General features: G+C 39.4%; 1 protein-coding gene across 5 annotated transcripts in view; it reads left to right on the top strand.

The window, feature by feature from the left end:
- The window catches only part of map7d1a (MAP7 domain containing 1a), a 39682-nt gene that overhangs the window by 1063 nt on the left and 19766 nt on the right, over positions 1-18853 (top strand). For 3 of the 5 annotated variants that reach the window (XM_026184216.1, XM_026184214.1, XM_026184212.1), the window contains exons 2-4: positions 14678-14878; positions 17506-17574; positions 18205-18225. In XM_026184216.1, coding sequence (XP_026040001.1) covers positions 14678-14878; positions 17506-17574; positions 18205-18225 — 291 coding nt within the window. The remainder of the gene's footprint in view (positions 1-14677; positions 14879-17505; positions 17575-18204; positions 18226-18853) is intronic. The other 2 variants (XM_026184215.1, XM_026184213.1) reach the window with 1 other exon arrangement.

The following is an 18853-nucleotide window of genomic DNA, read 5'->3' as shown; positions in this document are numbered from 1 at the left end:
CACAGGTGCAGTCATGCTCCCTGCTGGTGCCGCGATGCATCAACAAACTCCTAAAATCTAGAACATTTTAATGAGATCAGCTGCCGACCAAAGTGCAGGATGAAGAGTCTGCAACACACTCTGGCCAGCTTTGCCGTAGTTACAGATTTATATGTGCAGTTACAAACGGTGTGATCCCACAATCATGCAGTTCAAAGACAGTTTTCCCATTCGGTCGTAACAAATGTCTGAGCCTGAGACAAGATGGAATATCCATGCTGGAAGTCTGCCAATGTGAAATCTCTCATGTAAGACAGATCGACCAAGTCTGGTCTAATATTTTGGTTTCCACGTTAAACTACTGTATATTATTGACATGTTGCCCGTTTCTGGAAATAGAAGGGGACATACAATGTGTCTGATAACAAAAAACTTCCTTCCTTTTCCTCTGTGGGGGGAGGTCAGTGTGATTTGACTCTGTCTCAAGCAGGAGGGGACAGATGCTTTACTCTGATTGTAGGTGCCTTCAAAATGTTCTGAATAAAGCTTGCATTGAAGGCTAGCTCACTCTCACAAGAAGAAGACTGATTTCAGGCCACTCTAATGTTTCATGTAATGAAGTCAGCCAGACTGTTATGCTCCCACGCTTATTAAAAATGATCAAAAGTTCTTCCCACAGGTTTCTTTGATGCATTGATGACCAGAGATCCAATGCTCCTTGTGAGCAACGCAATCGTGCATTGCTACATTCGACTCAAGCATGATATTACATTAAATCCAGTATGTTGCTTTAATAAACATTTGACCTCTTTATGAGCTCAGTTATGAAAGTGAAGAAAGGGTACACTAGTTGCTAAAAATGTCTTGCTTCATCATGTCCTCCAAAAAACACGTATTCTTGGCTCCTCAGCAAATAATTGACACAACAACTGAAGGCAGCGAAAGCATGGATTACAGTAAAATAGGCTGTCAGATGTCTGGGCCCTTTTATTTTCAGGCTTTCATCTTCTTGAGTTCTTCATTCCCTCACAGTTTAACAGATGGGCTTTGTTGTCCTCTTAACTTGAACAACAAGGTTGTGACCAGTTAAGATAAAAAACAAGCTCTATGTTCTACGTCTACCTGCAATTTCTAGAACATTTACTGGCATCTCAGAGGGTTTGAACTAACACACAGACAGCAGACTATAACTACAGTGACAACTGAAAGCGTAAGCGGAGTCAATAGAAGATGGCTCATAGTGTTGTCAATTGTGTAATAAGGGAGAATCCACCAGCTTTGCCTGTCAAGCGTGTAGTGAACAAGATCTGTCAGCTACACATTTGCACGGGTGATTATGTAATCAAAGGAATGCATGCAATCAACTGTGCTGCACTTTTTTATTTGGGGGGGTTGTTAGGTTTGTTTGCAAATTAACAGAGGGCAGAGTCACATGCGCCCCTTTAAATTAACTGACTAATGTGGGTTCTTTTAACATCAGAGGGGAGTCGTTGTTTGCAATGTCATGATGTCTTAAGGTGATGTTTTCATGGGTTTCTGAGGATATGTGGAGTAAATGTGAAAGCACTAATGTTTAACGTGGCCAACTGGGAGTATATTAAGATTCATATCTGTTACCATGTTAAAAAACAAAGATTGTGATAGAACATTTGTGAATATACATCAAAAAAGATATGGATTTTACTTTGTATGTTGAGCAGTGGCTTATTGGCAGTATACTTAAAAAACAACTTGCCATTATCAGTTTTAGCAGGTTGACTCTGTGTGCATGTCATCAGGAATGTGGTCCCAGACTGTACAGAAACTACCACAAAGCCGGTTTAGAGTACTTTGACTGTGTTTCTATGTCTGTCTGTGCTAATGTTGCAACTTTGCGTCATTCAGCGACAAAACATTACACGTACATAGGTGGAATAAAAATGCAGGTGAGAAAGGAGTGAAGGATGCTGGAAGTATAAGGGCCAAGTGGCCCATTGATTTTCCTGTTAGGGCTGGACAATGTTAAAATTTTCCAGTGAAACTATCAGTGTGAACTGGAGCTAATTAACAATCTAAATGATCTAAGTAAAGTAATTAGATGGAGAATGGCTTGTAGTCTCTAAAGATACAAAGATACAGGATGCTATTAAATACTCCGAGTACGCAACCTGTACCAAGAGCCACCAAGACATATCTTTATATCCTACCCTCTATGGGCTCCAGTGTACCTAGTTAGCTCTGGAATTTGGGGGACACGGGATTGGAAACTTTCACACTGGTGCTTCCTTCACCAGTACTTATTATTAACTTAGCAGTAACCAGTGCTCATGACACTACATTTGCTAGTCACATGTGATGGAAGTATTCATTAGTGTATGGGCAGAACTCCCAATACTATCTTAGTAAAATAAAAAAGAAGAAGACATCACCTTATGGTGCCATTCAGCATTTGCACTTTTCAAATTAAGTATTTACTTATTGGATTCTCAAGGAGACAGATTACTAAATTGGTGTAAGGAAACAATCAAAAAAAAAAATTTGAAAAATTTCCTGAAACAGAACTAGTACATGTCTTGACCATGAACAAATAAAGTAGGCCAAATAAGTATTGAACAACTCAACATGTTTTTCTGTAAATATATTTCTGATGGGGCTAGTCACTGTTACCGATATCAAGTGACTAGCCGCTAGTCACTTGATATCGGTAACAGTCAAAGTAATTCACACATATAAAACAAATATGTACGTTTTATAAAGTGGAGTGACACAGGGAATACGTTTTGAACACAGAGGTGCAAAAAGTGATGGGAAGCCAATGAACAAGTTGAAATCTATTTCTGTTACGATCAAATTAATATCAGGTAGTTCAGTCCTAATCGATGGTTTCAATTCCAAGGTGTCACACAAGAAACATCTCATGATGAGTAAAAGCAAACAGTTCTTTGAAAACTGTTGCAAGCTTATTGTTGCAAAATATACCGATAGCATCAGTTACAGACGTATATCTAAACTTCTGATGCATAATATCTGGACAAGCCAATGAACTATTGAGAGTATATAGTCTGATCAGATGAGACCAAAACACTCTATCAATAGAGAAATATATTTACTGTGAAAAATGTTGGCATGTTCAGTAGTTGAATAGAATATTTCCACTGCTGTAGCAGATTTATTCATTCGATTGCTGACTCTGAATTCCCGTTTTATGCCCACGTCGTGCAGTCATTTCCATTTTTTTGCATTTCTAACTCCATTAATGACGCATTTTCATCAGTTTTATCAGTGTGTAATGTTCTCTGTGATAGGTGTTGGTGGGAGCAATGAATGGTGATCTGTCTCAAGATGTTCTGCAGTTCATGTAGTGTCATTAAAAACCTGATTCTGATATTCTGCAGTTTTTTATACTGTTTTTTTCCATCTCATTTTTGTATTACTTGGTGCGCGTACAAAAGGACCAATCAGTGAGCTGGCTCCATATTACATAATCCAATTAATTCAGAATATGTGGCTGCAATCACTGATTACATTGTCTATTTAATGGATTTTTCCAGGCATCTTAATCTGGCTTTTTAACAAGAAATGCCAAACTTCATGCATGCTTGAAAGGATTAAACTGGCAAACGGAGTGAACTGTAACACTTTACCACACACTTTGAGAAGATGATGCTTTTCTTTTGGTATCAAGATTAATTGATTATTCTTCTAAGGCTACTGTGGGTGGCCATGTTCAGATATTTTCAAACTCTACACTGAGTGAACTTTATAATGGGACTCGTGCCATGTTTTAAGTTGGGAGAGAAAAGGGGAAAAACAGAAACATCTGAGTCACACAGAACCGACTGAAGTCATGCCAACACTGTGGCACTGAGGTCTGCTTTTAAAGCTACAGTGCAGTCTTTTGACAGTGATGCATTTGTAGTTGAGTACAGAAGAGCCAAAAATCTCACTGGACTGGCAATGAGACAGTGACAAGGGCCTCAGCTCTGAGGGTGTTTGACACTGTAGAAACCAAGATGATTTGAGTATTATCAGTGTCATAGCTTTTACATAAAGCAGCAAGAGCAATAAATATTTCGTATGCTATTTCTCTGTGCGAATATCCTCAAGTTCATTTTAGAAGTTAAAGAACATTTTATGCTAACCTTTAATTTCAAGTCAAATATTTTATCCAGAGACAAATTCTCCAAATACTCAAGATGTGCACAGAATAATCTGTAATAATTTACCCTTCTAACAATCAAAGTAAGATAATTATTTTAGGAATAAAAGCCCTTATTGGTTTATCTAATGTTTAAAAGTTTTTGTATATACATGTTTATCTATATTTAAAAAAACTTATAAGGGAGAAGTCTCTGGAAAACCCTCCCCATTAACAAGCATTGCATGGATTTATGCTTGTGCGTTAAATCTATGCCATAGGTACACAATGACCTCAAACCCTGTGCTGTAACTTGGGTGGTAATCTGTAATGTAACTACATGTCGACACAGCTTGCAATGACTTTAACTAGGCCATTCGGTCCTAGTGTTTCTTCCTGTGCACTTCCAGCTACTACTACTTCTGTTGCTATTTTTCAAATTGACTTAAAGAGAGAAATTGCAGACCAGCAGGGGTTTACCATGCACAGGTATAGGGTCAACAGCATCAGCCACTTATATTGGTTGTGTGGGTTCTTCGTAGATTCTGCACAGATGTAAGAATTAAACTTTTGTTGTAGTCTTCCAGGATATAGCAATGATCAGTAAGTGCATACAGACACCATTATTTACCAGCTGCAACAATTTGGCTTGTTGTTATTACCTTGTGAAACTGTGTGTTTGTCTGTGTGTTTCTGGAGACACGTGGGCCAGCATTTTTATGTCTGTCTGTGGGTAGACTTTGTCAATGTGATGACACTAAAACCCTGAAAGATGCAGTCAGGTGAGTTTACACGTGTACAGCCATGATCAAAATGAGTTGGAAGAGTTAGAAGTTGGGTGTGGTGTTCAATATTTTTGTGTTTTTGTTTATTTTTATTTGTAACTTCCCATATATCATAATCATCATCTTCATGCTGTCTAAATATATACAGTGATGGCCAGCCATCAAAGTGTAGCTAGGATTATTTTGTCGTTGTGAGTCCCTGTGTGTGTTTGCATGTGTCATCACAGCAAAATGTGGTTCTGCAGATACCAACTGTTGCAGCAACAACTACAAAGGTGGCTTTGAATACTTTGGGAAATGTTTCTGAGTCAACGGTGTCACAACCCTGCATGATACACGGAGCTTCAGAACTATAGACGGAGCTTCAGAAATTCACAGTTGAATTATAAAAACAGACAAATAGTATCTTTAACATGAAAATATGGATTAAGGTAGGATTAGAGTTAAACCAGTCTATCTTTGAACCATCTATAACAAATTAAATTGCATGGCATGTCAAACGCCAGGGTTTGTGTGCAAATAGTAGTTCCTACATTTTGATTAATGTCACTTAAATATCTCTGCTGATTCCTGATTCCCTACTAATTCACTCAATTCACTCAATGGCCAGAGGGGCCGATGGCGCGATATGGCAGCCTCGCTTCTGTCAGTCTGTCCCAGGGCAGCTGTGGCTACAACCGTAGCTTGCCTCCACCAGTGTGTGAATGCGAGAGTGAATGAATAGTGGCATTGTAAAGCGCTTTGGGTGCCTTGAAAAGCGCTATATAAATCCAATCCATTATTATTATTATTATTAATTTCCACAGTCCAATTACATGTGCTGTTAGTCACACATAAAAATGACCTGAGGCTGTAGTTTTAATACCCTTCCCTCTAAAATGAAATGCTTGTGACACCAACACCATTTGCTTCTGGAAAATAAATTTGAAGACTAGCTTTACTAAAACCTGTATTTATCTCATTGGGTCCTTTGGTCTTTTCCATATAACACTACCCTTTGATATGTAATACGTCTGATTATCCAGACAGATACAACTTGTCCAGGACCATCTGTGATGACTTTGAGCTGCTGGAGTTAAAGCTAGTCTCAGAGCTCATTATTATTTGGGGATTACGAGGTATGTTGAACAAAAATGAAGACAACTGTACTTAACCTTTCTCCCAGCCAGGTCCAACGGATTTTGTTAAGCATATTGGTGAGATTTTTAGATCTGTTGGTAGGATGCCCCATTTCCAGTTTGATTAGAGGGATTTACCTGCATCACTGTTAATAGTCAATATATATATATTTTTTAAAAATAAAATGTGCAAAAGCTGTTTAAATTACTGGACCTAAGAATGACGAGGCACATTCAACAAACTGAATGCACCTTCATGCAATGCATTAAGAAACAAAATGCAACACAAAAAAGTGCTACTTGGAATGCATCTGCATTCCCAAACCACCTCCTGTCTTTTAGCCTTGACTGTAAGATTCTAGAAGGAAGCTGATGCGGCAGTGCTGGAGCCTAAATTTATTATTAGTGAGCTGTACCACCCTTCTCTCTGGTACACTAGAGGAAGGACGAGTAGAGGGAAGTCTTGATTTGGATTGTATTGCTTGTTCATACCACTCTACTGCTCTGAAAATATCCCAGACAAGACTGCTCCATGCCCTTTATTCGTCCAGTCACCAGACCTATCTGCTAATATTAGATCAGTCTCTCTTCAGCTAAAGGGCATACCTCGTATAGTGTAAACACATCTTGGTCTCCCTACAGTTTCCTGATTTTCACCGTATTTCATGTAATCAGAACTTTTTTTGTATTTGTATTAAAAGAAAAGTGCTTACTTTCTAAATAAATGCAACATTTTAAAATACTGTAAGATCAATGCAGGCCTCTGGGGATGAAAGTATTGTAATGATGTTTGCCTCTTCTTAAGAAGTTACCTGTGATTATGAAACCCAAGAGTGGACCTTGTAGCCAGCAAAGAAGTTGCGGGTCTTATGTGGGGAGACAAAAATCCAGTTAATGACAACTTTTGGATGTAATTGTGTGTTGGATGGTCATAAGATTACTGCTTGGGATGATTTTTACTTTAGGTAATGTTTACAAAAATAGGCATATTGCAACAAAATGACAAACTGCTCTGTGAGCTACATTTTAAAGGACACATAGTCAAGGCTATTATGAAATGTCCACAGCACTGCTGTCACCAATTATATTGTCTGTACCTATTTATTGTTCCTAGGGATGTTTCTAAAGCACCAGTACTACTTCAAACAGCTAGAACCAGTTTGGTCTTTATTATATTTCCAAATTAGTGTTAATTCTGGAGTCTTGTACAAAGAAACTGAAATTAGGTTGTGACAGAAATAGAAAATTAGAGAAATGCATATTACAGAAGCTTCCATGGTGGCATTGAGGAGTCAAATAAACTTTATGACATCCTACCTGGCTAACCACAGACTATTGAAATCTACTGTATGTTTCTATCTAGTAAAAATGCCAACGACATGTAGTCAGTCATAAGAATCCATTATAAATTTTGACTCTGTTGCCCTTGAAGGCACAGTGAAGCATTGTTCTTCTTGTTAATAGGCTTTGGCATAATAATATTAGAGTAATTGGGGTCAAGGAATAATTAAATTCCCCAAAGATCAAGCTAAAACTGTGACAAATTGTTCCTAACCTCTTCTGACTAAACCTGGTCCTGGAGTGTGATAGGGAACAAGGAAAAACGCAGTCATTGAAACCATTTCCTAACTCCCAAAAGGGATGTAAAGCTGGTAAAGAATGCCAGTCAGGCACTCCTGACTGGCATTCTTTACTGCTTTCAGTTATTAAAGCATTTTGCACAACCTCCGTGTCCTCTGCTGTCCTTCAGAGCAGTTTAGTTTAGTGTAGAGATGCTTGACACTTTGTCCCACCTCTGGTTGGACCGTTTTTGTTAGTCCTGTGTGTATGTTGGAGCATGTTGGTGGCAGCAGCAGATGCGGGATCCCTAGGGATCCGCTGCTGGTTCAGATAAGCGGAGCCTTTCATCAGCGCGGTAGTTTTGGCACATACACTGGTGCAGGGGAGAGCAGCAACTAAATGCCGGGCATTGTTGTTGGTCCAGTCCAGGTGATGGGATGAACGCCGTTGCAGTCATTGATGGAGACATTAGTATTCACTGGCCAGTTACTATGCAGGGAAGGAATGCTGTGATCTGAACGGTCTTGAGCCTTGTTGCTTGGTGTGCACGGCCACTTTTTGTTTTTATAAGGCAGACATTAGCTAAATCCTGATGAGTCAGTGTGCAGCTTATGTCACTATATTATGTTTTCTATCATGTGATTGAAAGTCTTTGTATTTTACTGTAGGGCAAACAAAAATATGTTTGAAGATTTTAGCTCAAATGCGACAGACTTTTAAAACACTGTATACACCAACCAATTAATAACTTGAGAACAACAGTTGATTCTTACACCCCCCTCGTTCATTTCCTTTCTTCTGTTGTTATGGAAACACATTATCACACATTTATAAATAGAGATTGACATATCGTCTGTCCATTACATCAAATTCACATGTTTTATCAGCCAGTAAAAATGTACCAAACTATCTTCTGCCAGCACTTTGTTGCTGAGTCACGCATTGGGCTTGTTAAAAATCACAAAATTCATAATTCATGTTGGAAATGAAAGAGTCCATATAGAAACTTATACTTAGCAAAGGACCTACATCTAGAAGAACAGGGACCTGTTTTTAGTGCATGTAAAATACCTACATATGCACATGCTCGACTGGTTGCAGAGGCTTTGAATGGTGAGTTGAGGGAAGGCTGACTACTGTCTATATTTTTTTTCCCCATTTATATTTTTACTTTTCTAGATTTCTGCCTATAGCTGTTTAAGGAATTTCCCCTAATTAATGAGCCTTTCCTCAGTTATAAATAAGTAAAGTCTAAGGTGCAGTCGCATCTACTTAAACCTTTGTTCTCACACACACAGGGCCTGGTCTGGCTTTGAGCCTGTGCTTGTTGTTTACACTAGGCTTCCTGTGTGTCTGGGCCCCTTGCCCTCTTACATCATCCTATTCGGTGCAGGAGGGACACAACGGGGTGAAGGGGTGATGGGTTAGGCAGTAAGCAATGAGGTAGTTCATTACTCCCCAGGCCCATCCTAAATGAGATGCAGATCCATTCTCCTTGTTTCCATACCCTCCCTCCCCCCTTTGTTACCGCCCCTTTCCCTTTCCAGTCTTTTGATTTTATACTCCAAGGCTCTTGGTAGGCCCATTTACATTTACATTTTCCTGGGAATGTGCTGCATTTCCACTCCCTTTATCTATGGTTGTTTTATTTATTTGTATTTTAGTCCATTTTATAGGTGGTGTTAACACTGGCCATTTTTTCTTCTTATCTGTTTGGCACAATAGGGATGTACATAGGATTAAAGCTCTTGGCTTCATAAATTTTCCATTATATTCTTACTCTGATTTGTGTCTTGCCAAAAACTTTGGCAGAGCTCTGGGATGACAAGAAAATGTTTAAAGCTTTCCACTACTTTGATGCATTTCTCACAAAGGAGTGCCTGCCAGAGTTTCATATTTATATGTTTTACAGCTCTTCCTGGCCGAAAGTATTCCTCCTTGAGCAGTCGCTGCCATAAGAATGTGCTGTTGTTTGTGCAGTTTGCTGACTCTGTCATATAGTGAGTCATGTGTTTTGCTTTGCTACATAGAATTTTTTGTTATCCTGGATCATAGTTCCCCTGTGAGGTTAGAACAGGTAGAAATAAACAGCTGTGTGGTATATTATTTGAGAGTACAAACATGTCTGCCTGTCAGAATCTGTGGTTTTTATATTTGTGCTAAGAAAAAAGAATTTTCATTGAAATGCAAAGGGCTGTTCCAAGGACACGCCTTTCTCACCTCTGCTTCATTTCTCAATAGTTATTTTTTATTGTTTGAACAAAGAAATTATTTCTAGTCTGTTGTTACTGAAATAATTAACCTGGAAGGATTTTTCTGCATTGCAGTTTATGATGTGGCTGTTTAGGAGGTGGAAAAAGGGCTCTGTGGCGTGGGTATTTATACACCTGCTCTAACAAAGTAATATGCTGTGAAATTGGATTTATGCTTAATCACATTTGGTGTGGCAGTAGAACCAGTTGCCCCAGTTTTAACTTGGCCCTTTACCCACAATATCTTCAGTCAGACTGTAAAGCGCTAAATTCCTTTGTAATTGTGCTTTGGGGGTGAATGTACAATGGACGTCATTAGATGCTGTGCTCTGTGCTTTCCCAACTCAACATTTGAAGTTTCATGCTGTGGTTCCAACTGAAAAATGGGACTGAGTTTCTGCTAATTACCTGCTGATTCTCAACCTGTCATTTTGCTCCCACACTGTGCTTATGCATCCGTGCATACACGCACTTCTGCAGGGATTTCTTTACCATTTTTGCCAATTCTTATAGATACTTTGTGCCATTCTGTCACTTTTAAATGTAAATGTGCTTCAGCTTGGTGCAGTAGGCTTTTTTCAACACCTGCAGCTAGAGAGGCCACAGAGGAGACCTGATGGGGGTAACAGAGATGTGGTTGAGCTGTATGTTCAACCGAATCATACATGGCGTGCTACAGATTCCCGAACGGCCTCTGACCCACTTTACTTTAGTCTCTTGGTTTTCTCATGCCCATATAATATGCAGGGGAACAAAACAAAGCATCCACACCAGGACATTATGTCTTTTTGTTGCTCTTAAACATGATTTTCTTTGTAGCCCCAGATTTGTCAGATAAAATCAATGAGAGATTTTGGATTATCAGACAAATAAAGATAAATATTATGTGGGGTTGAATGCTCATACTACAAAGCTGAATCATTGACAGATGCTAGAGGTACACACCGCAGTCAGGATCCTGTGTGAGATTTTATCAGGCTTGTGAAATAATGACCCAAGCATTGTGTATTTTTTTTCTCTGCACTTCCAATAATAAGATGGACCAAAGTGTTTTTCCATGTTTGTTCTTGGTGGAGACTCCAGCCTCTCAGAGGAAGCTGATGTGCATTGATTTATGAATAATGTAAGTGACAAGCAGGTGGTCTAATGGCTTTCGGTTGTTGGAAACTGCCACGTAAATACAGAGAGGGTGTAGTTATAGGTTAATTAAGAACAACCTTAGGTGGTAGAGTCTCTCTGTTATTGTCCCCCAAAAAGTTGGGAAGATGTTTAAAATGGAAGTAAATATGAAATGCAATGATTTGGCCATTAAACACAACTTTGTATTTTATTTATTTTTCTTTTTAAGACATCCTTATCTCAACATTTGCCGTTGAAAAGTAAAAAAAAAAAAGGCACATTTACCTATGTCGCCTCTTCGAAATAACAGTTCTGAAGACACCATGACGTGAGTCATAATGTAATAGAATTAAGTGGATAATTGTCTTTTGGCAATGATTTCACATATAAATGCTCCAAATGAGAACATTTCATTGTGCAAGAGCTAGATAATTTCATTAGCTTCGCTCAAGCCAGTTTCAGAACATTTACAACACCGAATTCGTAAACCGCAGAATTAGATTAGTGCCATGCGTTTCGTCATTGCATTTAGCTCATCTGTGCAAATATTACTCAAGCATCCTGTTCAAAGCACCACATTAGTGTGTCCCCGTCGTGTTTGCTTTTAGGGGTCACTGCATGGACAGCTTTCCAAATGCACCGGCACCCATTACTGTCAGCTAAAGACATGCAGTAGTCCATAAATTAGAGCAATTACGTAACTACTAACTTAGCAGACGTCTTTGACATTTTTATGTTGAAGGTGATAAGTGGAGGATACTTGTGAACAAACTTGTGCCGACACTCTGTGCACCGCTTCACAATTCATTGTGTGCATCCTTGGTTCCTGGCTTTGTGTCCCCTGTGTTTATATGCAGTTTTGACAGAGTGAATTAGTGCAGAACCATCGACATATACAGTACGGTGCAAAACTCTGTTAACCCTCATTTCTATATATTTTATTTCCAAGAAGCCAAGGTTTCTTGTTATCTGTTCAGTGCCCTTGAGCAATACTTACTCAAGCTTTCTGAAAAACCTTTAAAGTTTTCTTTGGACATAGGCTGCTTTTTATTTTTTATTTTTTTATTTTTACTAATTTTCAGGCCAGTCCTTGCAAAAAACCCCCCAAAAAACCCCATGGTTCGATCCCAGACGGAGAGATGAATATCTTGGGGGTTGCATAAGGGAGGACATGCAGCATAAAAATCTACCAAATCAAATATGCAGCTTTACTTTGTGAGTTAGCTTTACTGACTCAATCATTCAAGCATAAAAAGGCACCCAACTCAAGGGATGAAGCAGTGTTGGGTGTACACCAATTACAACTACCACCCTTTGACAAAAACACATAATTTGTTTCCATTTCTTTATTTGAATGTACAAAAAATGGTGTGATGGGGATAAAATAGCATTTTTGCACTATTAAGATGATTCCCAAGAGCTATTAGCCACAAATTTCACATATCTTGACAGAGAGTGCAGTATCCTTAAATTTGAGAAAACTGAACAAATGGGGTTCAAAGAAGAAATGGCAGGGCTACAAAAACTATGTACAGAAGGAGCGCTGTATCAATCAACCCTTGTTTCAGTCTCTTGATACACAGCAGCAGTCCTCTCCCTCAACTCCCATCCAGTTTTTCTACCTCAGGTTTCATTCCTATTCGTTGTCACTACCACCTACACAACAGAGTATTCTATGTTCTCACTCTCTTCAGCATTGCCAATGTACAGTACAGTAACCTTGTCACCAGCTAAACACAGTCCTACAAGTTAGTTCTTTGTGGTTCCAGTTCCCAGGTGTATGGAAAAGTGCTCACAGAGTATAATGTTAGAGCTGTACCAGCTCCTGCCACGTTTGGTAGTCTAGCTGTCATATCTGCCCTCTGGGATGTGTGAGAAAAAAGGGCCAGATGATAAATTCCAAGATAAGGTTTGTGTGAGTCATCACCTGAGACTTCACGTCATCACCTGAGACTTCACAGTGGTGCAACACCTGAGGTTCTGTGTAGCAAAAAAATGTAGCAGGGTTTGATTACTAAATCACAAGAATAGTTTTCTGTGCAAAGACATAATCTGAATGATTTAACCTGACCAAATCCAGTAAAAATATCCCTTCTTGTTGTATTACATTGCGTAATTTCCTTTTTTACGCAGGCTTGCACCGAACAGATTTTAGTGCTCATCGTCTACGTTCCGCCTATCTCACCACTATCCCCCTCTTCCTTTCCGCTCTCACTGTCATTGCAGTGTTTTGGCTGCTGTCCCGTTGCTATGCAGAGACCACAACAATGGCCCCTCTCTGTCACAGCACATCACTGCCCGAGGAATGCTTATTTAATAGTGGCATGCTCTGACAATGAAATTGCATTGTCTTGTCTCCCAGCTGAACTCTTTCATAGACTCTTACTGCCTGTCAGCCTTTGTGCAGTTCAGGTTCATCAGCAACAGGCTTCATTTCCCAGATTGCTTACATAGCCTATGTGCCAAGCAGAGTTCAGACAACCTCTGCCCCATGTCTTTATTACTTTTTGAATTCTACCAAGTGTCTGCAGTTGCAGTAGTTGAAGGTTGACCAACGCTCTTGGATGACACTCATCCATACAGACTGTTTTCAGGTTTTTATGGACAAGGCAGCAGACGTACAGACGTGTGTGTGTGCGCGCATTGAGTTCCACAGTCCGTTTAAGGCTTAAGAGGCACACTGTACAGTTTACACAAAAATTGATCAATTCCCTTTGAAGCTGCACAGAATTGGCCTCGCTGCTGATTGTTCCTTTTCTGTGCAAACTGTTGAACAGCACAGCATTTCTATAGTAAATCTTCAGCGCACTCACTGTCTTTGTGTGACAGCCCCCAACTGTCTGTGCTGTTTTTGGATAAGTCTGAATAATTTACAGCATGTTGCCCCAGTGTGTACCTTCAGACACTATACAGAAAACACTGTTCCCCAACATGGTTCCACGGGGAGTGCAGGGATACAGTGCTGAGTGGACAAAGCCAAGTGTCCCTGCCATGAGGATCTTTGTTTGACCGTCAAAGCCTGGGCAAACTAATGTTTGAGTTAGAGATTCAAGTTCAGCAGCCTGCCAAATGTGAGTCATAGTGCTATTAGTGAAGCTGCCGCCCTAAAAGGCCACCCCAGCCCCCTTCCCCAAAAAAAAAAAATCTACAGATGACTGCTGAACCTAAACTGTGTGCTCCTGAGTCGTTTTCATTAAAAACAGGAAGTTTAACCATTTTTGGATAGATGATTACTCTGATTTTGTTTTCCAGTGACTCAATAGAATCGTCAGGATGCCAAAAAGCAATTACAGTGTTTTGCTCTGCCAGAGACTCAGGCTATTTGTACAGGCCAGTCTGTCAATAAATCGGTAGCACAGTAGAAATGCTATTATGTGTAGAGACAGAAAAGGAGGCTTTGGACTTATCATCTCGTGCTTCTTGACAAATGGTGCAATCTCTGCAATTGATAATATTTTTCAGTCTTTGGAAGAATTTTGTACAGAAACAGAGACATCTCACTCATTACTTTTGCAGTGTTCAGTTGGATTATTTTCTTTCGGTGGTGAGAATGTTGTTCTTAAAGATCCTCTCCCATCAGTCGGCTCCACCTCACACTTCAAGAAATTTACATCATGCACACTGAACTACTTCGTAGGCTCAGTAGTACATGGAATGAAGATAAACAGGTTGAGTTACGGATTCCTGTTACCTTTTGGCTCTTCATTTACTAACTTAAATTTATTTTGTATTTTTCTGTTCCATCAGCTCCCTGCCCAGTTCTAAACACAAACCCTGTGAGACCTGATCCAGAGGGGGAAAGCAGTCCTTTGAAGACGGACAACACCGAGAGGATGGATTCTCCAGCTAAGAAAGATACAGACCGAAGACGGACGACCCCTTCAAAATCTGACATTATCTCTCGATCACCTGCGTCACCAGCATCACCAGCCCTCAAGTCAAAACGAGGTGAGCAAAAATGAAAGATTTTATCTTTTGAGGTGTTCCTTAGATAGCATTTAGCTGCTTAAAATTAATGGAGGCTGAATTTGGCTGACTGGTAATGGTATAATTACACTTTTGCATTAAGTTGGAGTGAACTCAACTCTCTTTGGCCAGTATTGGAGTCACAGTGACCACAGGCTTTCAGACACAAAGCAAAATCCAATAGTGCTGCTGCAGGTTATCTTTATGTGTTGGAACAGTCGCTGCACAGGATGTTATGTTATGTGAGAACAGCTTAGCCTGCAGAATATGAACAAATTAGCTTTTGGTAAGTGGATAGCTATTGGTGATCACTGCTATGCACTAATCTCCAATGAACGGTCTGCAGATGGAACCTATATTGAAATTTCCATTTCAAAGAGTTTTTCCAAGAAGGCATTGAGGTTTACGTGCCATTTGCACTGTAGTTGTTCCACTAGGACTCTGTACAAGAAGTGCCTTTCTCTTAAAAAAAAAAAAAACCCAACCTTATTTCTTTTTATTTTTCAGCTAATAACATTTTACTGTGGTCATGATCTTTATTCTCTTAGAGTAAAGTGACAGGACTACACCCCCACAAGTTCCAGGTGTCTCCCAATCTTAGAAAATACTGCACAGCTGGATACCTCATTGAGAGTTCTTGGTTTATTTGCCAAAGTTTGCCCTGTCCTGGGTCTCCAAACTTTATGTAAGGTGTGCACCTTACACACAGCTATCATGCAAATGACTCTTTAAGGAAACTGCCTTTGCTGTTTAAACAGTTTTGCTAGACGGTTCAGTCTGACTTCTGTCCAAAAGATTCTGGTTGCGTCGCTTCTTGCAATGTTTGTTTCAGTGTTGTGATTATGCCAGATGTTAATGGTGGCAAAGGCCAAATTGTTATCTTAGTGAAAGTCTCTTAAGCATGCTCATTTTCTTGCATCCTGACTACTACCCCAGTAATCCGTATATCCTGTGCTGCTCCATTTGTAAAGATCGGAGCCAAAGAAATAACAGAACTGACATTTTAAGAGCAAGCGTGAACAGTCTGAAACTCAGATGCCGCACCTCGTAGTATTTTCTAGGCCAGTCTGTTTTCCTCTTGGACACCTTGTACATTTGACTTTATGATTAACATGGTGGTGAGTTGCGAACATCAGCAAGTAACACTTACCAAGGCCACGCACATGGCATTTCCAACATACTATAAATATCAATGTAGGTCAGGAGTTGTTCTTAGGGGAGGCTGCATGGCAGATTGTTTTCGTCTTCATGATTCACACCTCCCCCTATTCGATGTTGCTGAGGAGTGATTTCCTTTGTGATTGATGCTGAACATCTGGACCGTAAAGATCGAGGAGGATGATGTAGACTAAAGGCTCAAGAATGCCTTCCGTGTCACTGTTCTCAGTGGGTGGTACTAGGGTATGTTGGCTGTGGTAGAAATGGTATTTCACAGTAATTCATTTGAAGTCTGCAGAAATGAGTTGCATACATACTGTTGAGAAAAAAACATGCAATTACAGAAAAAAATAATTAACCTTTCCCCAATTTAAATCTGTTTTAACATCAACTATAAGTGTTAATTTAATATGGGTTACCAACCACATCTCAACACACTGTTCCACTGACTGTTTTTGTTAGTTGTAAATGATCTTTATTGATATATTCTTAGGCTCACATACCAAGACAAAGTGTGCCTTTGGCTTGTTTGAGCATTTTTCACTAGACATGCCCAAAATTTAAATTACTGTGTCAGAAAGCTATGTTTATATAATTTAGTTATAACATATTCAAGTCACCCACACTACGAGATTTCTGGTATTTGCCACATGCTACTGCTTCTATTTTGATGGGATTGGCTTGCTGGCAGAATTTTCTTAATTTTTTCCTGTTGTATCTTAATCTAGATAATAGAATACACATTATCTGTAGCCCTAGGTTGTGCATTAGTGTTGAAATTGTGATATTAGTCAGTCAGTCAGTAAGTTTCCTGTCAATGCATTATGCCATGGATTTTCTTGTGGAGCCATTTAGAGATTAAAAAGCCATCGCTGCAATGACTTTATAGCAGTGAAGAAGGCATTTACTGCATTTCTATTTATATGAGGTCAGATGCATCATTGATGCCTCAAGTCAGTTTGCAGCTGAGGATGGTTTGAAATGGAGTGGTTTTCTGTGGGGCTTTTAGAAGATTGTAGAACTTATGATTAAATGATGTATTCTTTATATCTTCAAAAGGTGCCCTTGACTAGTCGGCTTTAACTGATATCTTAGTAGGTGTGTTTCAAATAGGTATCATTTTAAGTACTGGGAGATGCAATGCTAGAAATCTGCAGATACTGAATGATTCAGTGTGTGTGTGTGTGTGTGTGTGTGTGTGTGTGTGTGTGTGTGTGTGTGTGTGTGTGTGTGTGTGTGTGTGTGTGTGTGTGTGTGTGTGTGTGAGGGAGAGAGAGAGAATAAGACATGCTGGATAAAGCATTTTGAGTCCCCAAGTAGAGTAGAAAAACGCTATATAATAACCACAATTTCCAATATATAAAGTGTCTGGAGATGATTTAATCAGTTTGGATGATGCAAGGTGATACCTATCATTAATCCTCTTTCTTCTGCCTTCATTCTAATCTTAGATGCCATGAAGTCAGAAGACAGGCAGAAGCTTGCAAAAGAGCGGCGAGAGGAGAAAGCGAAATATCTAGGTAAGTAAAAACCAGGGGTGGGAGGCCATTTCTTTTAAATGGATAGAGAGCTCCACCTGGTGTTAGGGTGGAGGAGGTTGTTAGCAGTTGATTGGCTACTGGGTTGGCTTTAGGCTGCAAAAGGCATGCTCAACATTATACACACAGACACTTGGAGAGGATAAAAAGGTAGTTTGGACTTCTACAGAAAATGGGCCAAAATCAGTAAAAGCCAAGCCACCATTTTACCAGAGACAAGTGAGCATCTGTTTTCTGCATGCATGCTGAAACAGTCTTGAGCACTATCAAGACGCTTATTTATTGTTTTTGTATGAACAAAATCATTGCTTTAGCTCAACTGATACACATTACATTGTTCAAAAATGCTGCACGAATGACAAAAACGTACACGTTGATGGGGCTGAATATTTTATAACTTTTATAACTTATGACGAGTTGTGAAAGCCGAGAAAGTGCCCCAACTTACACTGATGCATTTTCAAGAAATGTCACAGCTCTCTCAGCACCTATGAGTTGTCTCTCTTTTTGTTTAACACGTGGCTCTCACATTATCACTTGCCTACTTGCCATGCACTGCTTTGCATGATTGACAGCTGCCTCTATCTTTTCTCTCACCCTTTACTCCTGCAGAAGAGCTCAGCAAGTTGCAAGGTAAGCCACTCACCTGTGTTTTTGTGGTGGTGGTGGTGGTGGTGCCAATGAATACCCCTTTTGATCATTCAGTTTCAGCTTAATAAAGTTCAGTAGTAAAAGCTAGAGCTGGGGAATGCACCAAAAGCTCAATTATCCTGCCTATAAAGAGAAGCAGCATGTAGAATAATGACTACTGTTTCAGTAATAGTGTAACAAAAATAAAGCTTTTTTGTAAATTTTAAAGCATAATTACACTTTAAAAAAAAAAAATCAAGTTAAGTGCTGCAAAGACAAAACTTGCATATTGACTTTTGGTAATAAAACCCAGCCCTAGAGCCTTTTCATTTATTTAATCCCCATGTTTCTTGTTTTAATCCTCCTCTTTTCCTGTGACAAAAATTTAAAATTTCATCCTCCCTTTCTCTGAACATCATAAATATGACTTAAACAAAAATCATGTACTCACTAAATCATCATTTATGTGTGAAAACCCTGTTACTTAACAGGAAGTTGTGGGTGACGAGAAGCCCGCCCTTACACTGACTGTTGTTTATCCACGTTCTAACAGCAGTCACCACAAAACTCTTCGGATTAAAAAAAAAAAAAAAGTACAAACACCAAGCCACAAAACCACCATGATAATCAT

The sequence above is a fragment of the Astatotilapia calliptera genome, chromosome 11, assembly GCF_900246225.1.
Source record: "Astatotilapia calliptera chromosome 11, fAstCal1.2, whole genome shotgun sequence".
Taxonomy (NCBI): Eukaryota; Metazoa; Chordata; class Actinopteri; order Cichliformes; family Cichlidae; genus Astatotilapia; species Astatotilapia calliptera.
Note: the sequence above shows the minus strand (reverse complement) of the source record. Positions and strands in the feature narration are given on the sequence as shown.